The sequence below is a fragment of the Saccoglossus kowalevskii genome, chromosome 21 (genome assembly GCF_978046115.1).
Source record: "Saccoglossus kowalevskii chromosome 21, keSacKowa6.1, whole genome shotgun sequence".
In the NCBI taxonomy this organism is placed as follows: Eukaryota; Metazoa; Hemichordata; class Enteropneusta; family Harrimaniidae; genus Saccoglossus; species Saccoglossus kowalevskii.
This window is the reverse complement of record NC_140661.1, coordinates 7,565,374-7,580,049: the sequence shown is the minus strand read 5'-3', so window position 1 is coordinate 7,580,049 and position 14,676 is coordinate 7,565,374. Positions and strand designations below refer to the sequence as shown.

At 34.6% G+C, this 14,676-nt stretch overlaps 2 protein-coding genes across 5 annotated transcripts in view; one reads left to right on the top strand and one right to left on the bottom strand.

The window, feature by feature from the left end:
• Window positions 1-14,676, bottom strand: part of LOC102804383 (acid-sensing ion channel 1-like) — a 78,843-nt gene that overhangs the window by 30,215 nt on the left and 33,952 nt on the right. The window lies entirely within an intron of this gene.
• LOC146729607 (uncharacterized) lies at window positions 2,118-6,856 on the top strand. 4 transcript variants are annotated; one of them, XM_085495288.1, is made up of 6 exons: window positions 2,118-2,156; window positions 3,675-3,722; window positions 4,307-4,342; window positions 4,528-4,548; window positions 6,020-6,064; window positions 6,631-6,856. In XM_085495288.1, the coding sequence occupies exons 1-6, from the start codon at window positions 2,126-2,128 to the stop codon at window positions 6,756-6,758; spliced, it is 309 nt and encodes a 102-aa protein (XP_085351414.1). In that variant the 5' UTR covers window positions 2,118-2,125; the 3' UTR covers window positions 6,759-6,856. The 4 variants fall into 4 exon arrangements, with proteins under 4 accessions (XP_085351414.1, XP_085351413.1, XP_085351415.1 ...); XM_085495287.1 differs by having other exon boundaries at window positions 3,672-3,722; XM_085495289.1 differs by lacking the exon at window positions 2,118-2,156 and adding an exon at window positions 2,678-2,721.

The following is a 14,676-nucleotide window of genomic DNA, read 5'->3' as shown; positions in this document are numbered from 1 at the left end:
CAAAAATACAGTATGTAAATTTTTTACTCCTGTGTGCGAAGCACAAAAAGGGAGTCTTTGCAGTTAGTGTGTCTGTGTGTGTGTGTGTCTGTTCCACTGATATCTCAAGAACCATACATGACTTGGCTGATTATAGTTAGACTTCACACAGAGATTACACATGCCATACGTATGTACACGCATTTGTTTTGTGAATCAGTTAGAGTTGTATCTGCCGCCAAACCACCAGTAAGAACACCAGTCTATTGACGTAATCTACAATGATACTAACCATGTGCACAAACTAAATGACACATTTATAAAAGTTACTTTTCTGCAATTGCATAATTCTCATAATCAACCCTTTTTTTTGGGGGGGGTGACTGGTATTCAGCTAATAATTTTTAAATGATCTTTTTGGCTGTGACTGTGTTTCATTTTCAATTTTTGTTCTTTTTTAATATATTGTGATACAACCTCTGATATATTAATGAAATATAAATTGTTTCTCTAGGCAGAAGAATAGCACCATCAAGTGCAAGTGGAGTGACACCAACAGGTAAACAATATATGTTTTGCATAAATTTACAAATTTACTTCAATTACTAATTGTTTTGAGCTTTTAGTAAACAAATTTAATCTTTGACTATAATTATTTTATCAGAACCACAGCAGATGTCAAATGGAAATGGAGTAATACCAGCAGGTAAACAATTATTTGCATAATTTATTCAGCACATTAGAAGCTTAGATACAAGTATACATTTATACAAATTTACTTCAATTACTAATTGTTTTGAGCTTTTAGTAAAAAAAAAAATTTAATCTTTGACTATAATTATTTTATCAGAACCACAGCAGATGTCAAATGGAAGTGGAGTAATACCAACAGGTAAACAATTATTTGCATAATTTATTCAGCACATTATAAGCTTAGATACAAGTATACATTTATACAAATTTACTTCAATTACTAATTGTTTTGAGCTTTTAGTAAAAAAATAAATGTAATCTTTGACTATAATTATTTTATCAGAACCACAGCAGATGTCAAATGGAAGTGGAGTAATACCAACAGGTAAACAATTATTTGCATAATTTATTCAGCACATTATAAGCTTAGACAAAAATATACATTTATACAAATTTACTTCAATTACTAATTGTTTTGAGCTTTTAGTGAACAAATTTAATCTTTGACTATAATTATTTTATCAGAACCACAGCAGATGTCAAATGGAAGTGGAGTAATACCAACAGGTAAATAATTATTTGCATAATTTATTCAGCACATTATAAGCTTAGATACAAGTATACATTTATACAAATTTACTTCAATTACTAATTGTTTTGAGCTTTTAGTAAAAAAATAAATGTAATCTTTGACTATAATTATTTTATCAGAACCACAGCAGATGTCAAATGGAAGTGGAGTAATACCAACAGGTAAACAATTATTTGCATAATTTATTCAGCACATTATAAGCTTAGACAAAAATATACATTTATACAAATTTACTTCAATTACTAATTGTTTTGAGCTTTTAGTGAACAAATTTAATCTTTGACTATAATTATTTTATCAGAACCACAGCAGATGTCAAATGGAAGTGGAGTAATACCAACAGGTAAATAATTATTTGCATAATTTATTCAGCACATTATAAGCTTAGATACATTTATACAAATTTACTTCAATTACTAATTGTTTTGAGCTTTTAGTAAAAAAATAAATGTAATCTTTGACTATAATTATTTTATCAGAACCACAGCAGATGTCAAATGGAAGTGGAGTAATACCAACAGGTAAACAATTATTTGCATAATTTATTCAGCACATTAGAAGCTTAGATACAAGTATACATTTATACAAATTTACTTCAATTACTAATTGTTTTGAGCTTTTAGTAAAAAAAAAATTTAATCTTTGACTATAATTATTTTATCAGAACCACAGCAGATGTCAAATGGAAGTGGAGTAATACCAACAGGTAAACAATTATTTGCATAATTTATTCAGCACATTATAAGCTTAGATACAAGTATACATTTATACAAATTTACTTCAATTACTAATTGTTTTGAGCTTTTAGTAAAAAAATAAATGTAATCTTTGACTATAATTATTTTATCAGAACCACAGCAGATGTCAAATGGAAGTGGAGTAATACCAACAGGTAAACAATTATTTGCATAATTTATTCAGCACATTAGAAGCTTAGATACAAGTATACATTTATACAAATTTACTTCAATTACTAATTGTTTTGAGCTTTTAGTAAACCTAATTGGATAGCGTGAATTTGAGATATAAACTAAAATGGTCAAAGAAACAAAATGGCTTCTAGGTCACCATCTTGAATTGGATTGCAATATAAATTCACTTTTCTTTACGTCCTAGAATTGTATGTGAATCTAATTAATTTAGTCTTCGTGAATCTGAGATATAAGCCAAAATGTGCAAAAATTTCATAAAACAAAATGGTTGCCGCTGGACCATCCTGAATTGGATTGTGACATAATGAAATTTAAAGCATGTACCAAGTTTGGGGAGAATCAGGTCATGAACTTTTGAGATACTGCAGGGGATGGATGGAACCCAATTTTTAAGCCCTTGGACTGTGATCAGTTTGTGATAAAAACCATCCAAAATCCACATTTGAATGTATTTTGTTGAAACTTAATACATTATTCAAACTTTATGTCACCTGCTGCAGATTATTTTTAAAATGAGTGTTACCGGTAAGACATTTTGTTTTAATAATGCTACAAACCTTATTGCTTTAATACTTGATGTATATGTACCTTGGACAGACCTCTCTCAGATTTGTTCATTTTATGACGATATCTTTAATTCTTTAATTTTGATGAACATTTTTATCATTTTTGGTAAAAAGGAATAATTTCCCCTTCTTGTTGGGAACCGCAAGTTCGATTGCTTAGATATTATATTTAGGTACCAGGGTTTTTTCTAGAAAAAAACTGCAAGAGGGAGCACTGCAATTCAGTGGCCCCACCAAGTGGGGGAGATAGGTTTTCTCTAATAGGGTGTGGAGTTTTTGATAATTCTAAGTTAAAATGGAGCATTCTATGGCTCTGCTCCCCAGGGTAAGGGGCACATGGCCATGACATGAGGGCGCTGTGCCCCTGTTCCCTTGTTTAAAAAAACCCTGGGTATGACCGGTAGACCTCTCACAGATTTTTTCATTTGATGATATCTTCAATTTTGATGAATATTTTTGGCATTTTTCATAAAAAGTGATATTTTTGACTTCTTGTTCACAACCACAATATCAGATTGCTTTGATATTACGTATATAGGTACTACATGTGGACCTCTCTCAGATTTGTTCATTTTGTAATGATATCTTTAATTCTCTAATTTTGATGAATATTTTTGTCATTTTTGGGAAAAAGATGATATTTTTGACTTCTTGTTAAAAACAGCAAGTCAGATTGCTTTAATACTATACATATACATGTAGGTACCTCAGGTAAACTTCTCTCAGATTTGTTCATTTTCTAATGATATCTTCAGTTCTTTAATTGAAAAATGCATTGCTGTCAGTTGAGCTATCTCAACCGATAGGCTGCTTGTTCATTTACATAAGTGCATGCACATTTAATAGAGAAAATACTGTAGTATATTTATTGTTTAAACTAAATACATTTTAAATTTTTCTATTGAATAGCAGAGCAGATATTTGCCAACATTGAAGCTGGGATTTCAACAGAGAATATAAGTGAGTTGAGGACACTATGAGGTTATTACGAGGATACCTCAAAGTATGCACGAAGACAGTACAGTGGAAGAATTGAGAGACACGCAGCAGAGGTCAATGCAACAGCATACTGTCTGAATGCATACTTTGAGGTATCCGCGTAATAACCTTAATATTATACATCTTTTTCTTCCAAGGATACATCATGGGAATGCCGAAATCCACAAAGTTTATAACAGGATCAGCAAACTTCTTTGTGTGCAGTCCGGTCAAACCTTAGTGGCAGCCATGTTTGTTTTGATTATTAGAGAATGCTTACATGCTCAGTCATTCCATATTTATATGGTAGGATTAAAATACTTCAAAATTAAGGCACGCTGTAACAGTGACAGATGTATAATAATATTGTTTAAATTGACATAATGTTCGTTCATAGTTAAAAATATTGACCAAAAATTACACATGCCAATTTACACATCTTTTTTAATTTGGCACTGAAACAAAAATCTATTCGTTCAGTTTCCACTTTTTTGAGAAATACAACTATAAAAATGTATTATGTATACTAAATTTGCACATTGTCAAGTATTCTCTTATTTATTAAGGTGTTGCTTCTAAAGTGAAGTCAAGCAGATCTGTCGGTAAGCATATGGTGAAATAATGTTCTTGTAAAATAATTAAGAGAAAGAATTTGTTACAAACCGACATGAGAATAAAGAATGATGAGCTTTATATCTATAGATTATTCTAAAACTACATCCATTAATAATGTGGAAGTATTTCTGTGTTTGCAGGACAATGATATCAGGTTTTGTTATTTTTTCAGGGAGAAAAAGGACTAAATTTGGTGAGTGGTGATTGCCAAATATTATTCTCACATGAAGTAATATATTGTATTCATGCTTTTCATGTATACAATTGAATAGTTGGATTGGATAGAGTTCAAGCCAAACCTTAGTGGTTTCTTTCTCAACACAGCAAATCATAGGCAGCACATCCTCAATGATAAAAGGTCAAGGATATTTTGTGTATAAAAGTCAACAATTCATGGAAAAATGAAATTTTAACTTGATCATTGTTATGCCCATACTTAAAGTCATAAACATAAGGGCACAGAAACAGGATATTTAGTGTAAACGACCTTCAATGGAGCTTCCTGGTTGTTAGTGTACAGGTATCAAAATTAATTCCCAGAGAAAATCATTTTGCTGTCATTAATGTATTAGTAATCATTATGTTCATACCATTGGCCTATATTTAATTTCTTTTGAAAACCATCTATGTATCGTATTTGCTCTATTTGTACTACCAGTATATGCTCTTAAAGTGAATTACTACTGATCATGTAATTATATTAAGGTCAAAATAAGTAATATATTATGATTCAGTTATACAATGAAAGCGATTTTTGGTTTATATGCGCATCTATTGGAGTTGAATTTGACAGAGCAAATACAGTATTTATTGACCCTATTGACACAATGAAAGTTTTTGCTTTCTGTGTGGTCGTGTGTATATATGCGTATTCCATCATTACCCCAAAAAACAATTTCAATACAACTTAGTATATAGATGATTTGGACAATGAACAGATCTGATTAGTTTTTGATTGGAATCTGTGCATATTAATTAACTAATTTGCATATATAGTCATTTTCAACCCCTGATGCAAAGAACCTATTATTGTATTTCAATGGAATATAGTACATAGGTGCTAGTGCAAAGGTGCTAGAACAATGCTAAAGACCAATTACTTTTGGATTGATATTATTTCATACTAATTAAGCTTTTTCCATCAATATCTCAATTATTGCATCTCAATAACATGTAAAATGTGAACACTGCTGAATGTTTAGAGTTGATAACCATGGATATTTATTACTTACTTTCTGACATCTAAACAAATCAGATTTACGTTATTTATCTGAAAGATTACCTTGGGTGTCGTACACTCTTTTCATGTTATTTGAAAGGTTGAAATTCATCGCTACTATGTGTGAATACCATGTGTGACCCAAAGCATGAATTCATGTCTTTGATTGGATAGCTACTTAACCATGTTTCAGAACAAGCTCGCCATATTGACAAAGCTTTCAGTTGTGTAATTCTGATTGCATCTAACTTATCCTCACAACGAACTTATATACCCAGTATAATGAGTACCCAATTTTTCAAATAGCAGCTGCGAGCCATCTTGTTTAAATGCTAATTTTAATTTTTAATATTACCTATTTTAACTCACAGCACACGGGCGTTTCTAAGCTTTCTTTCCAATTTTAATATTATATTTCCCCTTACTTGACGTTGTTTTGAAATAGGTGGTGCAAAGAGGGAGAAAAAAATGAAGAATGAAAAAAATGAAGGTAATTATTATAAGGATTCAAAATTACACTTGAAATTCTTTATTTTAATTATTACTATTTTTTGCATTGCTTTACCAATTTGATACTAGTATCTCAATGGATACCCAATGGATTCCAAGGAAATTTTGTGCTCCACCTGTCACATAACAGCTCATATTTGAAACGCCTTGCAATATAGATTATTCACAAATCATGCTATCTGATTGATGGAAACTACTCAGTCATGCATTAGTATACCGGTTGATTAAAAAGTTTTAGCTGTTTACCAGATATCTCAAGTATCACTCATCAGATTGTTAAATGACATGATTAGTTTAGCGTTGAATTGTTTCATATATCTCAATAAAAACTTGTTTTAGATTGCATACATCCTATTGAATGTAATAATCAAAACTTGGGTTAAAAATGATAGGTGCATGCATATGAATAGTTTAATACTTTCTGGAAGGTCTACCAGTTAAATATATAATCATATATATACTACACAACATTGATGCAGATTAATGAAAAAAATGTTAATCACTCACCATGACACAAAATTTCTTTCTTGTCTTATTTACTTCCAGATGTATATGAAGTAGAGAGAATAATAAAAACAAAAATGGTGGATGGGGAGAGAATGGCCTTTGTGAAATGGCTTGGCTATCCAAGAAATCAGTCATCTTGGATAGCAATGGAAAATTTCAATAATTAATCATTGTTCTTGTTGATACCAGAATTTACTTTTTTTTTATGTGTATTCATGTTTATTTGACTAGTTCACTATTAAAAGTTTATTAACACTATAAAGTAGTTTACTATTTTCCATGCCAAAATCGATCAAGTGCACTAAAACATTGACTCATGATAAAAGAAATTGAATTTTGCATACAAATTAAATTTTATCAAAATATTATAATGCAAATATAAAATATATTAGAATGAATTCCTCACATCTATCACAAATACTACTGATTTAAATGGCAAAATCAAAAATTACTATCACTCTTTTGCGTGAAAGGGTCATCTGGTGTGCATTGCCACGAAATATGTTAACAGTATCGTTCTATTTTATTTCTTCATTTTTTTTTAAACTTTTTAATTTATCATCATATTGCTATTTACCAATAGAAACAAATTATTTCTAGAATATAATAAAATGTTATTATTATTATAACTAGCCCATCTTCACCATTTTATTTTGCAAAAAAAAACAAATCTAAAGATTAACTTATGCAACAAGTGTGGAATGTGGTATAAATTTAATTTTAGCTCAATAGACGGAAGATGATGCTGCATTCGTGTTAGACCCACAATGTCCTAGCTGTGAAATATTGAAGAAAACTATGAAAACGGCCAAATAATTTTCCATTCATTGAGAGATTGGCTTTGTCTGGAATTGAGCATAAAAACAGGACATCGTAGTAGCGTTAAAACATCGCGTGGGATTCAACAAACGCAAAACTATTTTTTGGCTATTTCTACACCTACTAATGAGCTATACACATTTAATTATGATTAATTTTGATGAAATTTTGCAGCATACGTTCAGATCACATCTTTCACACATTACATGAAATCTCAGTTATCAATGATCACCGATAGAGGGCAGAAGAATAGAACGCAGAATGCTAATTAATGACTCCAGTCATTGGATGAAGTCATCCCAACAGAAAGTGTGATATTTCCTGTATATAGGGTTGTACATTGAATGGGGGTCAGTTCTTCATAAAGTGTGATATTTAAATAATAACACATGTTTGTGAGGGTAATATCACGATTTGTTGCCTGCCCAAGGGATGGTGGTCATGACCATAATATTTATGATGCCAGAGCCGAAGGCATCATCAATATTATGGTCTTGACCAACAGCCTGAGAAATTGATATTGCCCGAATGACGATGTGTTATTTATTTTATCACATTGAGCATACACCCACTCTCCCACAAAATAACAACACATATATAGAAGTATGCAATATTTTATTTTATAGTATAATAACCAAGGGGGTGAGGGACTGAATTTCAAAAACATATTTTATATATAGCGTAACAAGTTTCACATTACTCAATAGCATACATACATGAGGGTCGGCAAGGGGTATTTTCGTAATCTGTAATCGTTTTTATTTTCGTAATAATGTAATTTAAATAAAAAAAAACGTAAATTTGTAGACATGGGCAAGCTATTTTATTTGTCCAGAATTTGTAAAAAGATCTTATTTTTGACTCTTAAACACAAATTATCAAATATATTATAAAAGTAAAATGTAATTAGGTATTTGCTTTATTTGTAAAGTGTAAAAACCTATTTTTAATGTAAATGGAACTTTCATTTTATTGTCTGTAAAAACATAAAATGCCTTTTTTATTTTCTGTAACCTTTACCAGCTATCCCCCCTTGCCCCCCATACATTTTTTGCTGAAAAAACTACAAAATACACAAAGTAAATGTTATTTTAAGCTAAGGATAGTCTTTTTTGTAACCATTTTCTAACTCAAGTTATTTGACCACTTGCTAGTGCCGTTGAAGTGACTGAAATTAATTTCTCGCAAACGTACCACACCTGCTATTCACAAGTAATACAGCTTAAAGCGTTTTTGGTTAGCATCGGCATAGAAATGCTTATGTTACCCTTTGTTCCAAGAACAATGCCCCACGGCTAGCAATAGAGCAAACTAGGGGTAGACAAAATAATTAATTTATATGGTTCAAATTGTTAGTGCAGGACACACAAATGCAAGACACTCAAAAGCAGGCAAATAATCAATGCATGCATTAACAATGTATTAACGTTCAACAGTGATGGTAGATATTCTTTTTCAATAAAAGATATTACCCCAATACAGTTGTAATAAAATAAGAGTTCACATCAGCAATACAAGAGTTCACTCATGTGTACGTTGAACTGTTCAACTGATACGCGATAGCTGGCATTAGTCACACAGGGACGTTGAATACAAACTCTGCAGCATGTCCAGGTGTTGTAGATAACTTGAATTCTGGCAGAAAAACGGACATAGCTTCCGCTGCACAGGTTTACTTCTTGAAGTTGAGGCCGCTGTCTTCAATCACAAAGACGTAAAATAAACAAATGTTTATATTGGCTATAACGATAACGGTTACATCTAGCGTCGGTCATAAACATATCAAGTGGCACGTATGTACAATGACAAACATGAACAGTATAATAATGCGGAAACGGCATGAATAATGTTGGGGCTGGTAACAATTCATATCGATCGATTATGTTCGTAACGCACTTATCTGGCGTGCGGTTGAGAGAGTTCACACTTCCGTATTTACATCATGGGTGCCGCCATCTTGTTTCCCATGGAAACCGGGCCTTTCGTTTTGCGTGAGACAATTCAGCTCGATCCGAGTAGAGATCAGAAAAACGCTATTTTTCAGTGGTTTACTACATTACAATTCAAGTCAAGACGCTTTCAATAACGGTACCAAGTGTCTTCTTGACTGGACGAAATCGATTTGCCCAGATTCAAACTATCGAGCACTAATACTTCGTTTTATGGAGCGGCCCAATCATCACATGTACTGTAGAAAGAGAGAGGAGCGATCGATCGACTCCCTAAGGTAACTAATAAAAATACATCATGAAATTGAGCAACAGTTTTATGAAATAACCATTGTAAATCACAAATAACACATCAGAAGTTCATAATTAATAAAACAATTTTTTCAGTAAATCGTAGGACTTTCATCTAGCCCAAAAAGCATGCTTTACCAAACTACATAGTTCAAAGTTAAAGCTGACCGAAAATGGCCGTTGAGGGCACAGACCCATTATACTACAAGTAAATAAAACGACATCTCACTTATGTTGGCATCACTCACATCGTACTAGTAAAACGCGTCACAGCGATCCCGGCTGCGACGTTTCAGTGGCGGCTTCGCCGTACATTTTTGCTTCATATAAATAATAATTTAAAACAAAGCGTCTTACTAAATATTCATTCTGGCACGTTCACTGTCTATTTCGGATGGCTAAAGTTCCTTCAACACCTTCTTGAAAGCAACTCTGAAAACAGCAGCGGCCGGGGCAGCACCAGTGCAGCGAACGACAATTTGTTATGCGCAATAGTTTCAGTGACGCCGACGTCATCCATGTGATATTTAAATAATAACACATGCTTGTGAGGGTAATATCACGATTTGTTGCCTGCCCAAGGGATGGTGGTCATGACCATAATATTGATGTTGCCCTCGCCGAACCAACAGCCCGAGGGCAGACAACAAATCGTGATATTGCCCCGGGCCGAATAACCATGTGTTATTTACTTTAACACATCGAACAGACATCCACCATGACAATCACAGCTACCATACATCACTCACACCCGCTCTCCCACAAAATAACAACACTTATATTTGAAGTATGCAATATTTTATTTTATCTATTATAACAAGTTTCACATTACTCAATAACATACATACATTGTTTGCTGAAAAAAACAACGAAATACACTCAGTAAATGTTATTTTCAGCCATGGATACTCTTTTTAGTTGAACCGTGTTTCAGCAGTGTGAATCACTCAAATTATCGAGAATAACATTTTTGAAATGAATTGAGAAATTCTCAAACGCAAGTTATTTGATCACTCTACAGATAAAAATGTCAGAGTGCCGTGGAAATGACTGAAATTACCTTTTCACGAACGTACCACACCTATTCACAAGCCACACAGCTTTGTTTAGAGGGTTTTGGTTAGCATCGGCGTGGAACGCGTAGAAATGCTTACAGCGTAGAACGCGCTGCCGCGATCCCGGCTGCGACGTTTCAGTGGCGGCTTTGCCGTACATTTTTGCTCCATATAAAAAATACCCTATACATCAAAACAGAGTATCTTACTTAATATCCATTCTGGCACGTTAACTGTCTATTTCGGATGGCTAAAGTTCCTTCAAAACCCTGAAAGCAACAGCGGCCAGAGCAGCCCCAGAGCAGCGAACGACAATTTGTTATGCGCAGTAGTTCCAGTGACGTCATCCATGTGATATACCCATGTAATATCCACTTGGCGGGCAATATCAATCTCCTTCCCAGAGGCCTTTGCGCTTTACGCAATAGTGCCTCTGCCACAGGCAGCCTTCAATTTTGTGGTCAAGCACAGCCATTTTCTTGTACCTGTTAGATCTGAAAACGTACTACAAAAAGTGGGAAAAAACGTATGTGACATCCTAACTATTTATTAATGTCAGACCTCAGTAAAAGCGCAAATACGAACCATTTTATCGCGGACTATGTTTTGCAAGGTAATGTTACTGTAGTGAAATGGCGCACGTGATACACTAAAACTTGGAAGAAAAAACGTTCTGTTATCGTATATAGTTGGGAAAGAAACATTAAAGACTAATTTAACTGAAAAAAGTTTCCTAACATTTCCGTTCATCTTGTATTCTGGTGAATATATCAATACTATTTCTGGCTTGAACGGGTTCGATTTTGCGCGTCTAACAGCGATAGAACACACAGGTTCTAGTAAGTTTATAAAGTTAGTCATTTATAGTAGAAACTAGTGCTTTGGCACGTAGGAAAGGATTGTAATTTTCTAACGCAAGTCATGTATATTTTGTATAAATAACTGAACATTTTATTTAGAGTCAGGGCGTGAAACCTCTTAATAAAGTGATTAAAGTAACCGAGTGACTTACGCATAACTTTGTTAACCGACAGGGTCTTGTAGTTCGAACATATTCGAATATGCAAATGAGTTCTATGCAAAGCTGCTTTGTGCAGTGATGATAAGTAACGCGCATCGAACTGTGCGGAGTTCGGGGCAATATACCATGTAATATCCATTTTTATTCCATGTCATGTGGCCGAGTCTCAACCAATCACAGCATGCGTAACAGCAGTGAGATGTGATAATTAAATAGTAACACATGCTTTTGAGGGTAATATCACGATTTGTTGCCTGCCCAAGGGATGGTGGTCATCATCAATATTATGGTCATGATCAACAGCCCGAGGGCAGACAACAAATCGCGATATTGCCCGAATAATCATGTGTTATTTATTTTATGACATCGAACAGACATCAACCACGCACAATGACATGGAACTTATATCACTCACACTCACTCTCCCGCAAAATAACAACACTTATATTTGAAGTATGCAATATTTTATTTTATGTATTATAACAAGTTTCACATTACTCAATAACATACATACAATGTTTGCTGGAAAAAAAAAACTGCGAAATACATCCAGTAAATGTTATTTTCGGCCATGACCGTGTTATAACCGTGTTTCAGCAGTGTGAATCACTTAATTTATCGAGAATAACATTTTTGAAATGAATTGCGAAATTCTCAAACGCAAGTTATTTGATCACTCTCCAGATAAAAATGTCAGTGCCGTGGAAGTGATTGAAATTACTTTCTCACTAAAGTACACCTTCTATTCACAAGTCACACAGCTTTAGATCGTTTTCGGTTAGCATCGGCGTGGAACGCGTAGAAATGCTTACAGCGTAGAACGCGCTGCAGCGATCCCGGCTGCGACGTTTCAATTGCAGCTTTGCCGTACATTTTTGCTTGATATAAAAAATACCCTAAAGATCAAAACAAAGTATCTTACTTAATATCCATTCGAGCACGCTCGATGTCTATTTCGGATGGCTGAAGTTCCTTCAAAACTTGAAAGCTACCCCGAAAAAAAAAAACAACAGCGAGCGGGGCAGCACCAGTGCAGCGAACGACAATTTGTTATGCGCAGTATCGTTGCGCAATAGTTTCAGTTACGTCTTCCATGTGATATACCCATGTAATATCCACTTGGCGGGCAATATACCATGTAATATCCATTTTTATTCAATGTCATGTGACCGAGTCTCAACCAATCACAGCAAGCGTAACAGCAGTGAGATGTGATAAACACATATGTAGTATCCACTTGGTGGGCAATATACCATGTAATATTCAAAAAGTGTGATATTTCCCGTATACATGGCGTGCATTGGATGGGGTCATTCCTTCAAAAAGTGTGATATTTCCCGTATCCTCGGGGGCGCAGCTACGTCACTAGACGTTCCACGTTGCTAAGACGCGCACCACTGTACATGCATTTCTATAGGCTCTGTGCGCGCTGCTGTGAAACGCCGGGGAAAATTCGAGAAAAAAAGTCAAACTCAACTTTGAAGTAACCTTGAACAATCAAATTTATATAGTAAGTAAGTAAGTAAGTAAGTAATACCTTTATTGAAATCATATCCTGTTCAGGATCTGGATTTTTAAAATACAATAAAGTTTCAAATAAAAATATATATGTTACACACGTAGAGCTAATCTTGTAACACTGTTCAGGGGAGTCTCAACAACCATCCCAAAGTACCGTTTTTTGCTAGTTTTCGGCATTTGTTTTCACCGCGAGGGTTGCCAAGCGGTGAAAATGCCCGGATGTCCGCCCCGAGGAAACGTGGCGTACATTGGATGGGGTCAGTCCTTCATAAAGTGTGATATTTCCCGTATACGTGGCGTACATTCGATGGGGTCAGTCCTTTGAAAAGTGTGACATTTCCCGTATGTAGTGTGATTGGATGGGGTCAGTCCTTTGAAAAGTGTGATATTTCCCGTATGTAGGGTGATTGGATGGGGGTCAGTTCTTTGGAAAGTGTGATATTTCCCGTATACATGGCGTACGTTCGATGGGATCAGTCCTTTGAAAAGTGTGATATTTCCCGTATGTAGGGTGATTGGATGGGGTCAGTCCTTTGAAAAGTGTGATATTTCCCGTGTGTAGGGTGATTGGATGGGGGTCAGTTCTTTGAAAAGTGTGATATTTCCCGTATACATGGCGTACGTTTGATGGGATCAGTCCTTTGAAAAGTGTGATATTTCCCGTATGTAGGGTGATTGGATGGGGTCAGCCCTTCAAAAAGTGTGATATTTTCCGTATATAGGGTGATTGGATGGGGTCATTCCTTCAAAAAGTGTGATATTTGCCGTATGTAGGGTGATTGGATGGGGTCAGTTCTTTGAAAACTGTGATATTTCCCGTATACATGGCGTACGTTCGATGGGATCAGTCCTTTGAAAAGTGTGATATTTCCCGTATATAGGGTGATTGGATGGGGTCAGTCCTTCAAAAAGTGTGATATTTTCCGTATATAGGGTGATTGGATGGGGTCATTCCTTCAAAAAGTGTGATATTTGCCGTATGTAGGGTGATTGGATGGGGTCAGTTCTTTGAAAACTGTGATATTTCCCGTATACATGGCGTACGTTCGATGGGATCAGTCCTTTGAAAAGTGTGATATTTCCCGTATGTAGGGTGATTGGATGGGGTCAGTCCTTCATAAAGTGTGATATTTCCCGTATGTAGGGTGATTGGATGGGATCAGTCCTTTGAAAAGTGTGATACTTCCCGTATACGTGGCGAACATTGAATGGGGTCAGTCCTTTGAAAAGTGTGGTATTTCCCGTATACATGGCGTACATTGGATGAGGTCAGTCCTTCAATAAAGTGTGGTATTTCCCGTATACATGGTGTACATTGAATGGGGTCAGTCCTTCAAAAAGTGTGACTTTTTCCCGTATATCGGGGTTTACATCGGATGGGGTCAGTCCTTTGAGAAGTGTGATATTTCCCGTATACATGGCGTACATT